The following is a 20,770-nucleotide window of genomic DNA, read 5'->3' as shown; positions in this document are numbered from 1 at the left end:
CTGGGGTGGGGGCAGCAGGTCCTTCATTAATACCAAAGCATGCTGTGGTGGGGGGGCGGGACTAAGAATGGGCCCAGTTTTGCATGGAGTGCCACATGCCTGGATTCTGAGCATGTGTGCCCTCTAGAGTTCACCCAGCCTACTCCAGAATGCACCAGAATTCACTTTTAATCAGTACAAGTATGAAGATATACAAAACATACAAGACATACAGAATTATGCAGGGGATGGACAGAGTGGACAGGGAGATGCTCTTTACACTCTCACATAACACCAGAACCAGGGGACATCCACTCAAATTGAGTGTTGAGAGAGTTAGAACAGACAAGAGAAAATATTTCTTTACTCAGTGTGTGGTTGGTCTGTGGAACTCCTTGCCACAGGATGTGGTGATGGCGACTGGCCTGAACACCTTTAAAAGGGGATTGGACAAGTTTCTGGAGGAAATATCCATTACGGGGTACAAGCCATGATGTGTATGCGCAACCTCCTGATTTTAGAAATGGGCTATGTCAGAATGTCAGATGCAAGGGAGGGCACCAGGATGAGGTCCCTTGTTATCTGGTGTGCTCCCTGGGGCATTTGGTGGGCCACTGTGAGATACAGGAAGCTGGACTAGATGGGCCTATGGCCTGATCCAGTGGGGCTGTTCTTATGTTCTTAGTATGCAGAATTTAAACCAGCAGAGAATGGTTTTAACATGCCTGGACGCTACTGCAGATCTTAAAGTGACGGTTGGACAGACAAATGTCAAAGGGAAAGTAGATAGACAACTGGATGAATGAGAGTATAATGAGACTTGGCACTATCTCTGCAAGTTTTGATCGAGACAATGGGTTTTTATACACCTTGGTCAATCAGCTTAACAAATGCCTAGCAATGCTGTCACCTGATAAATACAGTCACCGTCTATAAACAAGCATCTTAAGTGTTGTTATAAGATCTGCCTTGTTGCATTTCCTCTCTGAGATTTTAACTTCCATGCATCTGATGGAAGTGGGCTATAGTCTACAAAACTGTCGGCCACAATAAATATGTTAGTCTTTGAGACTACCTGTTGTGTTTGCTGCTACAGACTAACCTGGCTGTCCCCTCGGGAATTTCTCACGGTGTTTTTGTTTTGTGTGAGCCGTCTCCCTTGTTACATTTGGAGCTGAGCCTCTGTGGGCCGGGCATCCACGAGTTAACACAGTGAAGCATTTGGCTTGGCACATCATCGAGACTGGCAGAGATGCTGAGCATGAAATGCACAGCTCTGGCACAACTTTAAAGGCTCCCCAAACGAGCCGGCGTGGGGAGATAGTGGATCAAACAAGTCACTGACGCGTGGCTCACGTCTTATGCTGTGCACCAAGGTGCCTGCCAAGGTGACATTGGCAGCTGGTTTGAGCAATGGGGGGGAGGGCCTTTGCTCCCTCACCCCTGTCTTGTGGTTGCTCACTGCAGCTGCTCAGCCACTGTCTACCAGTTTTGTTCAAGAAGTTGAGATTGGGGTCACCTTGAACTTCTGTGTCCCCCTTATGTGTTGGGAAAGATTCTTTCTTTTCCAGAAGAGAAACTGAGGCTCCCGATGTGGCACTTCAAGAGGTGAGGCAGGATGGGGAAAGTCACAGGGCTACGTTGAAGCTTTATCTCTCAGCAAACCATTGGAAAGGGGGGTTTAGGGACCTGATGCATGGTGTGGTGATCTCTTGCTTAATTGAGAAACTTCTACTTTCTGGCTGCATTGCTGGAGTGTGAGAGGTGCTTAATTGCTGTTCTTAAAAGGTGCAATAATGTTGAGTGAGCAAACCCCTGAGTTTGTGGAGACTATAACTGGGAGGATGCCCGTCAACCTCCTCTGAGAACTCCTCAGTTGGATGATATGGGGGGGGGGGAAATGGAGAGGATGGTGTGAACTCCTCTGCTGCCCCCCAACCCATCTGCTTCCTTCTCGACCAGAGGGGATTGTGGGTCCTGGTCTGGCTGCCTTTGCCCTGGATTCGCTTCTGGGTGCTCACCCCTTCTCTTGCTGCGTAGCCACAAATAGCCCGGCTTCGGAGGCAAGGGAAGGAGGTGCATCCCCAAAAGCCATTTGCAGGGAAATTGCAAGCTCGTTATTCTAATTATGCATAACCTCCCCCTGCTAATGAAGCTGAGAGCCGTGTAGGCAGCACTCTGTACTGGCAGCCATCCAAAGAGAATGCCAGGCGGGGTGTGGGCATGGGACCCTGGGGCGAAAGGCAAAGGAAGGCGGCAAAGAAGACCGTGACACCAGAACAGGTATATGGGGCTGTGACCTTGTCATGCAGCCCTATGGGCAGCCCTTGTCATGCCCATGCAGGGTTTGGGACTCTTTGAGGAACTGCTTGCAGGATCAGGCTTCAGAGGTCAAAGTTGTGCCAGTGTTCAAAGTCTGACAACAGCCAGACTCTAGCAAGGCATGCAGGAATCGGCCCTTCCCTGTTTGTCACCAGATGTTGACTACTTCTGTGCCTGGAAGTTCTACTTGGCTATCAAGTTGCTGAACATCCTTTAGCCAGTGTGAGTGGCAGGTAGAGTCCCCCTCCCCCCACACACAACGGACGGGGGAACATAGGAAGCTGCCTTATACTGTGTCAAACCATTCATATTCATCTAGATTACTATTGTCCAGTCTGACTCGCATCAGCTGTTCAGGGTTTCGGACACACCAAAGGTATTTCCTTGTTCCATCTGGAGAAGCTGCCAGGGACCTTCTGCATGCAAAGTAGGTGCTCTACCCACTGAGTTACAGCCTTTCTCTGGGGTGGAGAGTGTGATGCACAAGTGAGGAGGAAGCTTCTGCTCCAGCTTCTGAACTGGAGTTCAATGTTCTGAGCAGGAAATAGCCAGGGGTCTTGTATGTCTAAAAGAACAACTGCACTTGAAATTCTCTACCCAGTTTGTTTGCCATTTTTGGCAACTCAGAACTGTATAAACTGTAGCATGTGAACATAAGAACAGCCCCACTGGATCAGGCCATAGGCCCATCTAGTCCAGCTTCCTGTATCTCACAGCGGCCCACCAAATGCCCCAGGGAGCACACCAGATAACAAGAGACCTCATCCTGGTGCCCTCCCTTGCATCTGGCATTCTGACATAGCCCATTTCTAAAATCAGGAGGTTGCGCATACACATCATGGCTTGTACCCCGTAATGGATTTTTCCTCCAGAAACTTGTCCAATCCCCTTTTAAAGGCGTCCAGGCCAGTCGCCGTCACCACATCCTGTGGCAAGGAGTTCCACAGACCAACCACACGCTGAGTAAAGAAATATGCTTGCTTATTAAATGTAATTTGTTGTTCTTGGCGGGGGGGGGGATAATGGCCCCCGCAGCCCTGGCAATTTCACTCTGCCTCCTGCTTGCTTCTGCAGTCCCACCAGGCATATTTGCCTACCCTGTTTTTTTGATGCTCTAGCCCTCTGCTCTCCTCTCCACCACATTTATTCTTCTGTTCCACCCCTTACTTCCCTTTGCAGTCCAGGAAGAGTGAGAGGGAAAGGATGGATGGGGATAGGCGCCCCTCCCGTCAGGCAGCCTCCTGAGGCAACTGGTCTCAGCTGGCCCCATGGGTGGGCCAGCCCTAGGCTTCTTCCAGTATTCTGCAGCAAAATTCCATCTTTGAAAATGGAGCCCGAGGCTGAAACTAAACCGAGCTGAAACAAATCTTTGAAGATGGGGATACTCCATCCCTCTGATCCCACTGGGAAAGTCCATGTGCCCACTGTTTTGGGGGCCCAGAATGCAACTGGATTGGCTGCAGTAGCTAGCGCTGCACTCCGGTTCCTGGAACTGAATGCCACACTTTGACTTCTGTCACTTCATCCTCCCACCCTGATAATTTGCATGTGCTGTATGGGGGTCTATGTGCCTGGCTGCAGGAGGGGGGAGTTGGGTCCTTGTTTGAATGTTGAAACTTCCTGGGTTCTCTCTGAAGCTCATTCATATATCCCTGGGATGCCATGAGTGGGAGAGAAGGAGGCAGTCTCCCAGTATGTCTGTGTTCCCTTCCCTCTCTCTTTCTTTGGTTACTCCCTCCCCCCAGCCCCTCTGCTGCTGCCTGCCTGCCTGCCTGCCTGCCTCCCCGTAGTCCTGGATGGGGAGGCTGTTAGCGAAATAGTGCCCTCCGGCCCTTTCCAATCAGAGTTAATGATCTGTTTATTGTGTGACATTTGAGGGGAGCCTGTGAAGCTGAACTGTACAGAGTGCTCTTCTACTTTGCGGCAGCGGAGTCCCTGTACCCAGGCTGTCTAGTGCTTGCTTAATGGGTGAAGGTTGGACCAAAAGCGATGCCCAGCCTCTATGGACCAGTAAGGCTGTTGGGCAGGAGCCTCATATGCATTGGGGTGGGGGGTGGGGAATCAATTGTTCCCCTTGTGTGGGTGTCTACTCAAGATGATCAGTTGGGTGGAAGAAGCAGTGGGCATCTGCTGGGCAAGAGCTATGTTTGTGCAAGACCCACAACTCTTAAGAGTAGAATTCCCATTAAATATTTCTAAGGCATCTTCCACTTTTGTAGCAGTCAGAGAATTGGTAAGGGGGGTGGCCTCATTAGGCTGGCCTGTAGATGAAAGATCCTGCAAGATTTTGTTTTACACAGAAAACCCCTTTGGGCGAAATGAGCACCAAATGCACATTGGTCTTGGGCAGGGGTGTCCAAAGTTTTTGGCAGGAGGGCCACATTGTCTCTCTGACACTGTGTCGGGGGCCGGGGGGGGGGAAAGAATTAATTTACATTTCAAATTTGAATAAATTTACTTACGTTTACATAAATGAATATATTAAAGTTGAACTTGTATGAATGAATGAAGGACTTGCAATAGCTCAAGGCCTATAAAAGGCCTTTCCTTTGCTGCCGCTACTGCATCACAGATGTGAAACAGCAAGCAGTGGAGGGAGCCCTCATCCCACAGCTCACTGAGAGGTCAAACAGTTGCCCTCACGCTGAGAGCAGTTGCATCGGGCCAGTGCAGGCTCCAACAAATCACCGGAGGGCCAGAGGCTCATTGGAGACTGGGAGCTCCCTGAGGGCCGCATTGAGAGGCCTCGAGGGCCGCAAGTGGCCCCAGGGCCGGGGGGTCTTGGGCATAGTCCCTTTGTTTAGTCCTCTCTTTTGCAATTGATGGGAATAGCATGAGAGCCCAGAGCCCACCCAGGAGGACTTGCCAGGTTCCAGTGTCCATCCTAGTTCTATGGAGAAAGCAGATTTGGGTGCACATTGAATTTCTAGATTGGGGATACTGGTGAGAACAATGGATTGTGCATTGATTCTGGTAGCAGGTCTGGGAAAGACTCATCATGTTTATTAGAGATGAGCTACGGATAGACTATAGCTCATTGGTAAGCATCTGTTGTGTATGCAGAAGGTCCCAGGGTCAATCTCTGGCATCTCCAGGTAAGGCTGATGAAAATCCATATCTGAAATCCTGGGGACCTGCGTCTACACTACTCAGCTAGGTGAACCACTGGCCTAAGTCAGTGTAAGGCAGCATCATACGTTCAGACATGCCACTGCCTTGTTTAAATTTTCTTAGAATTCTTTGTCTGGGTGCATTGGGCTTGTATTTGGGAGATCAGGTTCATCCAGTAGTCTTAATTTGTGGCCTTGGATCAAGCTGCTCCTTCTCTCAACCTTAGTTTTCTTCTTCAGTAAAATGTGAATAATTATTGTGCAGAAGAATGCGAAGGTTTTTCAGAGTGCTTTAGGATGGGCAACATTTAAATCCCAGTGTCTGCTGTGGGGGACTTTGAGCTCCTTATAGTCTTGGTGAGCTCCCAGGCCTACATGCACTTAGGCCTCAGAGGCCCCTTCAGAAAGGAATATGTATCTGGCCAGCAGCATGGAGCCCCTGGATTGGCTAGGGCTAGCATAAAAACAGAGCCTAGCCTTCTATCTTGGGGCCTGTCAACAAATTATATCCTTCTGTCTCCTGCATATCAAGCTGCAGCACAATGCCCCCTCCCCTCCAGTGCTGTCAGATCCCAGCAGGGACCCTGGACCTGTGAAAGTGCACCCCAGACTCTGGCTGCCAGGCCGAATGCACCCAAAAACCTGAGATCTCTGAAGTGGGGACGGGTGTTGTTGAAAGCTTGTCAACCCTTGGGAATAAAAAGGGGGGATGTGGAGGAATTGAGTAGCAGAGTGGGGCTCAGTGGTAACCCCAAAATGACCTGAAATGACCTGAATTTGCCATTCATCCAGCAGAGAAAAAAACTGGAGAAACATTGATGATTTTGGAGAAATTGGCAACACTACTCTTCAGAGCAGTAGTAGCCCTTTCATCTACTATGCTTTTTCAGTGTATGTATGGAAAGGTGCAGTCCCCAAGGGAGGATATTTGGCATGGCGGTTTGCCTCTTGTTCTCAGCCAGGATGGAGGCCTGGCTTTCTCTGATGGCCTGGTTGCCCCCTTTCCTTGTTTGGTGAGTCAGGAGTGGGGCAGGGTCTCTTGTCCTTCCCTTGCCACCTTCTCCTTTCCCGTGCTGCTGGCACCTCTCTCTCTCCTTAGCGTGTTGGGAACTCTGATGAGCGCCTAATTCCCTGAATTGCAAACAGCTTTCCCCAATAGAAGGGGTGGATTAGCCCGCTCCAGTTTAATCATGTTGACATCTCCGGGAGTAGCCGGTGCTCTGAGTGCCACCAAGAGCTCAGGCTGGCCTCTCTCCTCTTCCCTGCAGCAAATGGTTCACACTCCTCCTCCTCCTCCTTGTCATATCTGTAGCAATGATAGGGTCTCTGGGAACATGGTCCAGCCACCTTGCTGAACCTAAGCAGGCCCAAGCCCCGGTTAATGTCTGGATGGGTGACTGCCTGGGAATGGGAGAAAAGCACTCTGTGTGTGTGTGTGTGTGTGTGTGTGTGTGTGTGTGTGTGTGTGTGTGTGTGTGTGTGTGTCAGTGAACATAAGAACATAAGAACAGCCCCACTGGATCAGGCCATAGGCCCATCTAGTCCAGCTTCCTGTATCTCACAGCAGCCCACCAAATGCCCCAGGGAGCACACCAGATAACAAGAGACCTCATCCTGGTGCTCTCCCCTACATCTGGCATTCTGACTTAACCCATTCCTAAAATCAGTGCAACTAAGAGAACAGTTGTGGTGCTTCCCATTCTCCAGCTGAGAGACTGAGGCTGGGAGAGAGTATGATGAGCTCTCAGAACCCAGACCTCCCGGCTCAGGGCCTGCTGAACTATGTGGGTGTCTGTGCAGCAGTGGCAAAGTGTGGAAGACCTCTGCTGCCCTGCTGGAGCAGGAAAATTGTGGGAAGCCAGGAGTGGGGGACATTGGCAGTCTCCTGCCTCCCCTAAGACTGATGATGTCACCTGTTGTGTGCACGCTCTCCTCTTCTTTTGCAGGTTCACTGGTGCAGAAGCCCTTGTGATGGGCGATGTGACCTACGGAGCCTGCTGCGTGGATGACTTCACAGCCCGGGCCTTAGGAGCTGACTTCCTGGTTCATTATGGCCACAGCTGCTTGAGTATTATTATTATTATTATTATTATTATTAAACTTTATTTATATGCCGCCCTTCTTCCCAAAGGGACCCAGGGCGGCTCACAACATATTAAAAACAGATTAAAAACATAATTTAACCACAAATAAAAACATATTAAAAACACATTAACATATACCCATAAAAACCATAGTCAGATAAAAGGTCAGATAAAAAGAGCAAAACGTAGCAAATCAGAGGAATCAGGCCTGTAAAAATACTAAAAAGATACAGAAAAGATGTTTAAAAAGGCCATGCACTCAGAAGGCTTCTTTAAACAAAAATGTCTTCAGGCCTCGCCAAAAGGTCTCAAGAGAGGGAGCCATTCTCAAGTCAAGGGGAAGGGAATTCCATAATGTTGGTGCCACTACTGAGAAGGCCCTGTTTCTTGCCGCCGCCCCACGTACCGCCTTAGGCGGCGGCACTTGTAAAAAGGCCTTCTCTGATGACCTAAGAGGACGAGCCAGATTGTACGGAAGAAGGCGATCTCTGAGATACCCTGGCCCAGAGCAGTATAGGGCTTTAAAGGTCAAAACCAGCACCTTGAATTGGGCCCGCAAACGAATGGGCAGCCAATGCAGCCCCCGGAGTATGTTGTCCAGACCATAGCTTCACCCTGGGTGTCTCTCTTTCCTGTTTCTTTTCCGCCTGGAACTAGCAGTAGAGTCTGTGCAGTATCCATTACCTAAGGTTTAACCCAGTGATGGCGAACCTTTTAGAGACCGAGTGCCCAAACTGCAACCCAAAACCCACTTATTTATCGCAAAGTGCCAACACAGCAATTTAACCTGAATACTGAAGTTTTAGTTTAGAAAAAACAACTCGTACATTAACATCTTTTACCTACTATTACTTGTAACCCATAATGAACTTTTCCTCTAGAAATTTGTCCAATCCCTTCTTAAAGGCATCTAGGCAATTTGTCATCACTGCTTCCTATGGCAAAGAGTTCCACAGACTAATTACATGCTGGGTAAAGAAATATTGGCAGGGAGGGGGTGGCTGCAAGATCTTGCCACTGCTCATTTTCTCAAACAAGAAATTTTTTTTTTGAAAAAGCCCAACCCACAGAAGTGGGCTCTAAGGCTGCAATCCCAGCCACTCTTTCCTAGGAGTAAGCCTCATGGACTCTAATGGGGCTTACTTCTGAGTAGACACACACAGGAGCGGGCTCCAAGGCTGCAATGCTAGCCGCCCTTTCTTGGGAGTAAGCCTCATTCACTGTAATGAAGCTTACTTCTGAGTAGACATGCACAGGAGTGGGCTCTCAGGCTGCCATCCTAGCCATGCTTTCCTGGGAGTAAGTCTCATTGACTCTGATGGGGCTTATCTGAGTAGGCATGCATAGGCTCGAGCTCTCAGGCTGCCATCCTAGCCACGCTTTCCTGGGAGAAGGCCTCTCAGCCTTCCTCCTCCCTGGGTGGTCTGGCTAGATGGGGTGCCTTGGGAGCATACCTGGGTCTTTGGCGTCAGCCCCCCATCTCCCTCTTCCCCCTGCTGTCCGTTCCTTTTCCCCTTGGCCTCACCCCTCCCTCCTTTGCCCCGGAGGAGGCTGGCTTTGTGGCTGTGTGGGCTCCTCAGGCAGACTCACCACAGCCGCTGGTGCCTCCCAGAGGGCAGCGAGCCTAGAGGCTTACGCCTGGCAGCTGGGGCGACAGCACGCATGCCCACAGAGAGGGTTCTGTGTGCCCTCTCTGGCACATGTGCCATAGGTTAGCCGCCACTGCTTTAGCCTAAGCCAGTATTTGTCAACCTGTGGGTCATGACAATGGGGTTGTGAAGCCTCACTGGGGGGGGGGGGCTTGTGTGACAACCTTTCAAAGGCTGTGAAAGAGAGAGTTTGGATCCAATCCAATAATGGGATTGCCTTCTCAAAACTAACTTCTTGATGTAAATCAAGAACTGAGTTCTTGATTTACAACGTCTTCTCACTGTCTTGCCTTGCATCTCCTAAGTCTGGCCTTGTTGAGGCCTCTACCTCACAGGGTTGTGAAGACAAGAGGTAGTTGAAAATAGAGTGACTGGGTTGAGGGTGGGCAGGGATGTGGGTGGATTGAGTCCCAGGTGGGGGGTGTTATGGGCAGAGGGTTCCCAGTTTCATTATTTATTGAGGTAGTAGCATGAAAAATGTTGACGACCACTGACCTAAGCGATACCTAGCTGTTTTTTTTTTTACTTGCATACCACAAGTCTAATCCAAAATATGACCTTGTGACACTGCACACAGGTGGCCCCTGTTGGTTTGACCTCCACTGACTCAGCCAGGGAGCTGAAGAGCAGGTTCAGCTTCAGAGGATATGAGGTTGGGCACTTGTTGAAGCCCCAAGGCTGGCAAAGAACCCACCACTGCCCTAACAACCCTGTACTTTCTTCCAACTCTTGCATGTGAAGGAGCTTTGTGTGAAGCCGGCTTCACAAGAAACACTGAAAACTTTGCGTACTGGAGAAAAGAGCCCTGTTTTTACATGAGCCCTCTGAAAATAAGCTGGTACAATCCCTTCAAAAATAAATGCACGGATGATTGGTATTCATGTAGCATCATCCACGTACACGGAGCTTTACATCAAGTGAAGAGACAGGTCCCTGCCCTGAGGAGCCTCCAGTCTAGATATCGACACAAGGGAGTCAACGGAGGGAGAGAAGGGGAACGGAAGCAGGGGTAAACAGGCAAAGCATATGTAATTATCTCGGTTACATGTACTTAAGCTGAGTGACAACAGGGAATGGAGACTTAGGCACTGTGCCAGAGGCTTCGTGGAAAAGGAGGGGGATTTAAGAAGGGCTTTGGAGGAAAAAAGAGGGGAGGTGTCGCACAGGTGTTCTGAGAGGCTGTTCCAAGCACAAGGGGCTGCAAGGAAGATGTCAGGCTGCCTAAAGCAGCAGCTCCAACCAATATAGGGGGAGCTGGGAACATGACACCGTCACCGTGTCAGCCTTGACACACATCAGCTCTAAAATTTACTGTTTTAAAAACCCAAAATAGTGCTTGCCCGATGCCTCTCTAAATCCTACGCGCACCACCATGGAAGTGCTGTTAGGATTCAGTTACAAGACAGGCTAAAAGTCTCCATGGATTTGCAGTTGCCTTTCAGTCACCATTCCTATTCCTCTTGTGGTCTCTGGACCTGCCCTTCTCAAAAAAAGACTCAACAGGGCACCACCAATTGAGCTGCAGTACTGTTCTTTTCACTACCAGGGGATTTTGGCCCCTACCAACTAGGCAAAAGTGTATTAGCAGGGGGAGAGCTCCTGACCCTCTTCACCTCAGCCTGGTTGTCTTTTCCAGTGGTTGTTTTCGGTGTCTCTTCTGCATCTCTTTTACGAGTTTGGTGACAGGGAACCATGGAAATTGATTTCTTTTGCTGCTTAAACCACTCTGGGCCCGATCCTATCCAGCTTTCCAGCACTGATGCAGCTGTGCCATGTGGGGGTGTGTGTGTGCTGCATCCTGTGGTGGGGCAGGAGTCCTGAAGGCCTCCTCAAGATAAGGGAATGTTTGTTCCCTTTCTGCAAACTGCATTGGCGTTGGAAAGTTGGATAGGATTGGGCCCTTTGTGAACTACTTTTCTTGAAAAGCAGTCTATAAATATTCTTAATAGTATTAATAATGCGCCCATGCACATTTCATAGACCTGCAAAACCACCATCCTGCAAATCCAGCATCTGGTGTAGAGTTCATCGCTTTGAGCTTTCGGGTACTTATCCACCCACTCAGACTACACTTCTCTCCCCAAAACCCGATTGGCTCACAACTAGCCAATCCAAACAGCAGCAGTTCAGTACTCCTTGTAGATTCAGGCTCCATCCCCTGCCTGGATGCAAACCAAGTGCATTCCTTCACTCTGACCCCTCCATAGGCCTTTGTGATGGCAGATACACTCCAATGCCATTGACAAAGAGCCAGACAGTTGTGCCATGGGCAACCAGACCCGTTCATCTTTAACCCCGTGCTAGGAGCCAAGGCCCTGGAGATGAGTCCCCAAGACTTTAAAGCCCCGCAAAAGAAGACTGGCAACACTCAGGTTAAAGCTTAGGCGAGCCTCCAAGATGAGAGAATGTGTGGATTTGCTGTCCCTTTTGTGTCGAGTTGATGATGGGGGTGTTTTTTTGTTGTGTCCCTGTTGAGTCTTCCCTGTTGCAATCCCAAGAGCTCCTGCTTCCCTGGGTCCTTTGGGAGGGGGAATGGGAGGGGTGAGATTTTCCTTGCTGCTTCCACCTGCTTTGCTCCCCACCCTTTCCCCAGGGATGGTGAAGCTCACCATGCCCCGGGAAGAGCTTGGAGGGGTGGGAGGTTGCCCTCTGTGAGGCTGGCACTGTTGCTGGGCATGGGGAGGAGGCCTTGTCAGATAGGGAGGGAGGGAGGGAAGGAAGGAAACGTTGGGCTGGCTCCCTAGGCGGAATGGTACTCTGGATTCTGTTGCCATGGAAACTGCACTGCTGTCCCAGATGCTGCTAACTTTGAAGTCCACCCAGGATGGAATCAGCTCAAAATAACAGGGATGGGGGGGGGGAAGGAGGAAGAAAGGGCCATGTTAGCTTTTAAGGTGGATCTGCAGAATTATCACTCCTGGGGGAGGGAGGTGGAGCCTGAATCTCTGCCAGCTTTTCTCCTCTTCCTCCTTGGCTCATCACTGGCAGTGCTGCGGTGAGAGCGGGAACCCCAAGATTGCATGTCAGAGAGACTTGGAGGTGTCAGAAGGGTCATCCTGTGAGACTTGAGAGGAGGTGGGGGGGAGTCCCAAAGCAGTCTGGGAGGAAGCTGCAAAGGGACTCCCTTCTAGGTAGAGTGCAACTTATATGCAGGTACACTACAGGCAAACCAGCACTGCAGTCCTAGTTTGGGGCTGACAGTAGAGGGTGGCCTGTTATATCCCCCCTCCTCTTTCCCAATTTTCCAGTATGCCTGGTGCAGGGTAAGGGCAATGGTTGTGTTGTATAGAGCACAGCCTGAAATGTTAACGTTGAAGCATGACCCCCTCCTGTGGCCGCAACGGGGAGCTGCTCATTGCCAAACCACTGTGTGTGTGTGTGTGTGTGTGTGTGTGTGTGTGTGTGTTTGCCACAGTCGCAACATTCCAGCACCTCTGGGGTGTTGCATGCGGGTGTGACATCCAATTCAATTTAGGGATGTTTTATCGACACAAAAATACCACTTCTGGCTGGGGTTCGCAGGCGATTAAAAGCAGTCCAAATGGTGCCTCTAGGAATGCTAAATTCTCTGCTCATGATAAACCTTTGTAAATGATCACAATTTTTGATACGTCTGCATGCAGGTCATATTTGCAGGCTTGCTTTGAGGTGTGTGTGTGGGGGGGGATCATACCCACACGAATCCAGTTATCTGGTTAAGGTGGGGGCAGGGGTGTCGGGGGCAAGTCGAGGGAACCTCTGCATTTTTTTGGGTCTGTCTTGATACCCAGGAGCTCAATGTTTTAAAACCCCAGGAGATCGGATAGTTGCACTTAGAGCCAGAATGCATGAGCAAAGGCAAACTGTATTGGGTTTCCTGGAGGGGGGGGGGGATGGCCCCTTTCCTGTTCTACACATGCTTGGGATCCAAGAGCACATTTCTGCGGATGTGGTGTGAAGTCCTAATGCTTGGCTGTTGCTTTACACTTTCCGGTGCTCCAAGGGCTTTATGGGTATTATCTTGCTGCAGTCTCTGCAACAGCCTTGCAAAACCCCCTGTGGACTTGCCCTTCCTTCCTTCTTGGCTGTCATACTCCAGCTGCAGCCCGTGACCTTCATTCCTCTGGCCCCACCACTGAAGGTCTCCTGCTCCCTGAAGTGGCACTACTCCCTACTGCCTCTTATGCCCGGAACCCAGTGACGTCACTAAAGGGGTGGGAGGGGTGCGGGCTGCACTGGGTGACACGCACAAGGGGGGTGACATCACTACTAGCCAAAAATTTTTAAATCTTGGTATTTTCAAATAATACCATCATGTTATGTATCATTTGATGTGCAATTCCATACTGAATGCAGTGAAACAAACTGTGTTGAAATATCTCTGTTCTACCAAAAGTTATAGCAAAAACCAGTGGGTGCGGAGCAATGGTACGTCACCATGCCCTCCCCCTGGGGCATTCCCCAGCCCGCTGCATGGAAGAAGATTCATCATAGGGGTGATGTGCTGGCCTCCTGTACTGGAGGATGCAAACCTCACTGCTGGAACCTCCTCCCAGATCACCAGTGGGATACCTCCTCTCTGACTTCCTTTGAATCTGTATTCAAAATTCACCTATTTTGGTGTTTTATCCTTCTGCAGTTAAGGTCAAGCCTGTGCAGATGAAATGATCAAATATTTTTTATTATTAACCCCCTGGTACCACTCCCCTTCCCCCTTCTGTGTCTCTCTTTTTATGTTGAGAGCTCTCAGGCGGGGCCTTCTCTTCTCTCCTATTGTAAAGTGTCTTGCAGCGCAGAGAGGAAACTTGCCTAGTGAGTTCATGGCAGAGGCAAGATTCGAATGGGAAGACCCTACTCATTTGCTTAACCCTTGGGCTATGCCAGCTTAGCTGTAGTAGGGAGTGGGCTTTAAGGTGTTATGCCAAAGTCTTTAGGGGGGGGGAAGGGGGGAGGTGCTTGGAAGCATTTGAAGGATGTAAAAAGGAAAGCATCCTGCTGGCGTTCTGGAAGGCAATTCCAAGCAAAACAGGCCATAGGAGAAAGGGCAGAGTGAGGGTGATGGAGCCTGAGGAACAGAGGTCATAGGAAGGAGGGTAGTGATGCATGAGCACTGAGGGCTCGGAAGGTAAGGGCCAGGGGCTTGAATTGAAGCTGTGGGTGGACAGGAAGCCGGTAAAGGAATTTAAGAAGGAGATGAGTCAAGAGAAAGGGAATATCTTGGTAGTTGACCTAAGAGGAGCCAGTAGGAAACCAGAGAGGATAAGAACATCAGATGAACCCTGCTGAATCATTTCAAGGCTCATCTAGTCCAGCTTCCTGTATCTCACAGTGGGAGCACTGGAAACAACAAGATACCTGCATCCTGTTGCCACTTCCTTGCATCCGGCTTTCAGAGAGAGGCTCCCTCTCAAACCCAGAGGTTGCATACGGTCATCGTGACTCGGAACCTGTGATGGAGGTTTCCTCCGTAAATCTTGTCCAATCCCCTTTGAAAGGCATCCAGGCCAGGCGTCACCGCCACACCCTGTGGCAAGGAGTTCCATGGGCTAATTATGTGCTTGGTAAAGAGATACTCCCTTTTGTCTGTTCTGGCTCTTCTGCCAGTCCATTTTAGCAGGTGCCCCTTCGTTCGGAGATTGCACAAGAGGGAAAATAACTTTCCTCTCTCCGTCCGCTACTTAAGGTTGGGCTCCTGCTGCTTGAAGTGTAGAAGCAAGTTTTACCCTCCTCTTTGCCAACAGTTCCCATTGACTCCACGAAAGGCGTGAAGATGCTGTATGTCTTTGTGGATATCAAGATTGACACAGCGCACTTCGTGGAGACACTGCGCTTTAACTTCTCTGCGGGAGCCAAACTGGTGCTGGTCAGCACTGTCCAGTTCGTAGCTGCGCTGCAGGTAAGAGAAACTCCCCTTTCTGTCCTTCCTCTGTTGAGAAGCAGGGCAGTGGAAGAACCTAAACCAGCTGTGCATGAGTACCCGGTCCTACCTCTACCCTGTTTGTTCCATTCTTGGTGCAGGGAGGGTGAAAGATGGGACGGGATGCTTTGTGGTGGAAGTACAGTACAGTCAACACTTTTCTGGAGAGTCCCACACTTGTGCAGAAGGTGCCATCCAGTCCCATTGCTGAAGCTGGAACTTTAGGGGGAAGGGGCTGCTCTCAGTTGGGGAGCCCGTCTCTTTTTCCTCTGCCCCCTCCCCGTACCCGCCTCATTTTGCACTCTGTGGATCTACATACTCTAAAATCATAAGATCCATCTTTTGCTGTCTTCCCCCCACTCCCCACCCCGGGGAGCCACTCTGTTAATGTCACAGCAGCACTCCGACACGCGGACTGGGTGGCAGGCAGGAAGGCCCCTGCGGGCGCCTGGATGGGCAGAGATGGATGGGAACCTCAAACTGTGGCTGCCGAAACACGGCACCGCTGAAGCGTTAAACGGCAGCTGCTCCTGGCTTTTAATTGATGCCTCGTCAGAGGCGGTAGCGGCGCAGGCCTGCTCCTCCCAGCGCCATTTCAGGTTCTGGGAGCGCCTGACTGAGTGGCGTGCCAGCCATGTGCTTCATGGTTGTACTCCAAGCTGGCTTGGTGTTCTGCTCCCATTCATCAGGAAGCCACTCTTGGTGCAAAGGTTTCCATCCTGGCCCTGCTGACCATTTGGGGGAGAGGAAGGGAGCTGTCTCAGCATTCTCTAAGCCCCTTTCTATCAGTTCTATAGATCCCTCTGTCTACCTCTTGAGTGTCAAGCAGTGGGGACAAGCAACCAGAAAGGTCTGTTTCCCATCATGCCCTGTTTTGAGTGTTTCACTAAGGAATACTCTGCTGGGTAGGATCACATTTTGGTGTTTGACCCATGAGAGCTGCTCTTGTGTTCCCACATCCCCTCCCCAAGGGACCCCAAAACAAAGGAGGGCTGTGATCAGGCACCCACTTGTATCCACTTTCTGCTCTCTTTTCTCCCCACTTCTAGGCTGCTGCCCAGGAACTCCGATCAGATTATACTATCTGCACTCCACAGTGCAAGCCTCTCTCCCCTGGGGAGATTCTGGGTTGTACATCCCCTCGGCTAGCACAAGATACAGATGCCATTGTGTGAGTACATACCTTTGAGGCAGTGTTGCTTGGAGTAGGGCATTTGTTTTGTCTCTTTCTCCCCAGTTTCATTCGAGCCAAGGTAATGTCCTGGTAGAGATAGCTTCTGAGCAAGTGCATTGTCCTTGAGAAATGGCTACCTGGATTTTATGTTACAACCTTCTGCAGTCTCAGTGTGCAGAGTTTTGACTTGCAGGGGCCTTGAGAAATTTAACTTTCGTTTAGGGAAACCAAAGCCACAATGCTCAAGTTCCTAGTCCTCATGGCTGTGAATGAAAGCTTGAAGTAATTGGTGGAATTTCACCAATTATTCTGGTGTCTGAGTGGGGCTAAGTAAGAATTCTAGTGGCTAGGGTTTCCCCCTTTCCATACAGTCCACCTTGACTTCTATAGATGTCTGATTAAGAAATAGCAGGGCTTATTGATTAGAGAGTTTTCAAACTATTTTCTGCGAAATTGCAGTAGTGGTTGTGAGCAGTTATTGAAAGCTTATTGAGAGTTCCCAGAAAAAATGATCAGAATTGACAGATGCAATTCTTAGACAGGTTAACTAACACTTTCAGTTGTTCCCTATAAGCACAATAGCGGGGGAATCTTGTGGGGGGGGGGAATGGAGCCATCTAGGGCATGCGATGAATGGAGCAGTGGAGAAACCAAGAAACCTGGCTGGTGCTCTGCAGGAACTGAGTGCATGCAAGATCCTCCCCAGTGCATGCAAGTATACATGTTTCTCCTTGGCAAACAGGTTAGATGCTGAGCTGGCCCATCCATGAGGCTTTTGCCTCAGGTGGTGAAATGGAGGGGGTGTTCACTTTTGTCTGGCCACTTTTGCCCCTTCTCAGCATGCTGCCTGGTTTTGAAAATGAAGAGGTGGTGGTGGGGAGAATGGAGCAGAAGAAGAATGTGGAGGAGTTTGATCTCGGAAGCTAAGCAGGGTCAGGCCTGGTTAGTACTTGGATGGGAGACCGCCTGGGAATACCGGGTGCTATAGGCTTATACCATAGTCTTTTGAGACTGAAGGTTGCCAACCAGTTAGTAATGGAGTGAGCCATTCCCTCTGGAAGTGGGAAGACAGGAAGTGACGGAGATAGTGCCTGGCATGCTGCCAAATAAGAGGGGCATTTAGTATGCCCCCTCAGGTGCTAGGATGTCTTGGTCCAGCCCTGGCCTCATGGGTTGTGTTCGTGTTGGTAGAAAATTTGAAACTGGTTAGGTTTGGAAGGTCATTTGAAAGTTGCTCACTTTCCTACTAACATTGGTGCTGCTTTGACTCCCGTTGGTGGAGGCCCAGCCTGTCCACCCTTCAGTTGTAGGGCTGCACCTTGGGTGGAGGGGGTGGAAGAACTGGCGGTGGCAGTGGGGAAGATGAACGACTGGGGCCTGATGCTGCAATCCCATTAATTTTCTGTGAGGACAGTGAATTAGACCACACACAGACACACTTCTGCACACCTAATTATTTGTGGTAATGGAACTGCTTAATGCGCTGTGAACACTTGTGCCAAGCAGCTCGGGAGAGATAAATAACAGGCCCACCCGGAGACAGGGAAGGGGCCAAAACTAGGCTGTTGTGGATGGGAGGGCCCCTTTCTAGCCAGCCCCAAACCTAGAGGGTGAGACAGGAACAACTGAACTGTGTGTGCTTTAGTTGGGCATTGGCCTTGTGTCAACCCAGCAGCTTGGCTTTCTTCTCTCCCCTGTCCCCTTAGGGTCCACAGAGAAATTTCTCATGTAATCCCCCCACCCCTACTTGCCCTGGACAGCTTTCATACATACTCTGTTAAATCATGAAGCAAGCCACCTTACCCCTTGGCCTGCCACCTGTGATTTCTTCTGCCCCCAGTGACTGAGCTTCTCAGTCCTGGCCCCTCATTTCCATATGACACTCCACATGTGGCGCCCAGGTCTAGCATGCTGGCCCTTGTTGGGGGAGTTGGCTCTTGTATCTCTGGATGAGTTACTGTTCTTGCCTGGTCTCCAAGTCATCCTCTGCTATACAGGGGAGGTAATTCTGCTTGTTTCTGTTTTGGGCGTGATTCAGTGCTCCCATCACTCCCAAAACAGAGATGCAACAGAGTGAACTGCCCTCGGGGAGGTTGTCTGTTGTATCTCTGCATAAGTCCCTGGTCTGGGTTTGCCTTTTTTTTTCCATCAGGAGGCATGTTCAGAACAGGGACTCGTACAAACACATTGAGGGGGTATTCTCTGGAAGCAAGGAATTCGTGTTCTCTCTTCCTCAAATTTTGGGTGTAAGAGTCAAACATGTTGCTGGTTAAACTAGTAATAGTATGTCTTAGCTCTTGGAGGTTTGGAAGACTAGTATAGAATAGCCAACGTTGAGCATAAGAAGCTACGTCATTGTCCCAGCAAGCCCAGTCCTGCCTGCACTGACTGGCAGCTGTTCTTTAGGGTCTTAGGCTTCCCCAAGCCACAGATGTGGGTGCCAGAAATTGAACCTGGAACTGTTTGTGTGCAAAGCAGCTGTTCTACCACTGAGCCACAGACCCCTCTCTATGATAAATGGCACCCATCAGAAGGTTCCTTGTCCTGAACTGTTCACTGATAGGCAATATAAATGCTCAAGTCTCAAATCTGAGGGATTGCTTAACAGCTCGGAAGCTTCAAGGTCCAAACATTCAGTTCCTTGTAGACCCCACGAGAGGCCGGTACAAAGTGCCTCTTTTTAAGATAAATGTTTTCTAACGCATGCCCGTACGAAACAGAAAAGCAGCGGACTTGCAGATCAGGGTGCGGTGCAATGGGTATAATGTGTCTGTTTACCAGTGTGAAGACTGGCAACCAAACAGGCTGTCGTCTTCCTGATACCCTTTACTAGTGACCCCTTAGAATGTTGTATTGGACGACAGGGTGGAAATCCTTTGCTTGGACCCCTCCCTGGGTAGAGAAGGGAAACAGGTGGCTTTATTCCGTAATGTAATTTCCTTAGAGCAGTGTTTCTCAAACTGTGGGTCAAGACCCACTAGGTGGGTTGCAGGCCAATTTCAGGTGGATCACACTGCACCTAGCTCAACCACTATTGAAAATCCAGGAGTACAGAGCTGCTGGGCAAGGTGGGCTCCGGGTGGAAGAGAGGCCTGGTGCTTTGCCCTGAATAGGTGGGAAGATGGGATGCTGGAAAGGGCTGAGAAGGATCCAAGTCTGCTTTGACTTTTGAGCTGGAATGTTTGAATTCCTAGCTATGCAGAATAACAGCACAGGTGCGCTGTGTTGTGTCACCGGACTTTTGGCTGATCACGGCTTAGGTTTGAAGCCTAAATTGATGGTGTCATTTCAGGCCACAGTTTCACTTCCAGGTTAATGACGTCATGTCTGGTGGGTCCTGACAGATAGTCATTCTAAAAAGTGGATCCTGGTGCTAAAACGTTTGAGAACCACTGCCCTAGAGCTTGCGACCCACCTAGTGGGTCCCGACCCACAGTTTGAGAAACACTGCCCTAGAGGACTGCAGCATGTAGTGACTATGAGACCCCCAGGTCTGTCCTGGTGGGTTAGTAATACTTTACAAGAGATCTTGTTTCTTTGTAGTCCCCAGCTGGCCGAGGCTACTGCTCAGGGGCTGTTAGCAGATACAGCAGGGGGGAGGATCCATCCTGTTCCTCCCCCCCCACACCATCACCCAGCAGGCTCACTCTCAGTTATTTTTGTGTTTAGCCTTGCCTCTTGGGCTAACTTCTACAGACAAATTAGCTTTCATCCTCCAAAATGTCATTCTCCAATTAAAGGCGAAATCTAGTCAGGTTTTCCGTCTGAATTCATTTTCCGACCTCTCACTCCATTAGGGCAGGCGAATGAGAGAGTTTGAAAGAGTAATTGCCGACTCGAAATCCGATTACAAAGGGAAGCAGAGATGTCTGCTGGCTAAGCGGCCCTTCGCGTCCACCCTTGCCACGAACCGGGCCCCGGTGCATTAAGCTGAGAAGTGCAGCTTCCCAGGCCTTGCGTAGGAGATGTCATATATGGAGGGAGAGGAAATTGGCCTGAGACCTTGTCTGCTTCTGCAGTGTCCTGGGGATTGAACCTCATGCACCTCTGGACTCGGTTGAGGGGCAAAAGCTGTCAGAGAGAATTTTCCTTGAAAATTCGTATTTTTCTATAAAGATTTATTTAAAAAAAAAGATGGAGAGAAAAGAATTGCATCCATGGATGGTCCATCTATCAACAGTTGTTAACTGGGGAGTTAAATGGAACCTCCATGTTCAGAGACAATGTCCCTGTAAAAACCACCTTTGGAAATAATGTTATTGATGAGGTGGGGTAGAAATGTGTGTAAGTTCTAAAGCAGGGGTGTCCAAACATTTTGGCAGGACAGCCACATCATCTCTCTGACACTGTGTCGGGGGGCCAGGAAAAAAAAAGTTAATTTACATTTCAAATTTGAATAAATTTACATAAATGAATACATTAGAGATGGAATGTTTATGAATGAATGAAGGTCTTGCAATAGCTCATGGTCTGTAAAAGGCCTTGCACAAAGCAAGGCCAGCCTTTCCTTTGCTGCCACTACTGCATCACAGACGTGAAACAGCAAGCAGTGGAGG

At 49.7% G+C, this 20,770-nt stretch overlaps 1 protein-coding gene across 4 annotated transcripts in view; it reads left to right on the top strand.

Moving 5' to 3' along the window:
• DPH1 (diphthamide biosynthesis 1) overlaps positions 1-20,770 on the top strand; it is a 44,805-nt gene that overhangs the window by 11,946 nt on the left and 12,089 nt on the right. For 3 of the 4 annotated variants that reach the window (XM_066636190.1, XM_066636191.1, XM_066636192.1), the window contains exons 4-6: positions 7,358-7,479; positions 14,865-15,019; positions 16,090-16,211. In XM_066636190.1, coding sequence (XP_066492287.1) covers positions 7,358-7,479; positions 14,865-15,019; positions 16,090-16,211 — 399 coding nt within the window. Of the gene's footprint in view, positions 1-7,357; positions 7,480-14,557; positions 14,685-14,864; positions 15,020-16,089; positions 16,212-20,770 lie in introns of those variants that run through there. The other variant, XM_066636193.1, reaches the window with a different exon arrangement.

This window comes from Tiliqua scincoides, chromosome 8 (genome assembly GCF_035046505.1).
Source record: "Tiliqua scincoides isolate rTilSci1 chromosome 8, rTilSci1.hap2, whole genome shotgun sequence".
In the NCBI taxonomy this organism is placed as follows: Eukaryota; Metazoa; Chordata; class Lepidosauria; order Squamata; family Scincidae; genus Tiliqua; species Tiliqua scincoides.
This window is presented reverse-complemented; position numbering and strand designations above follow the sequence as displayed.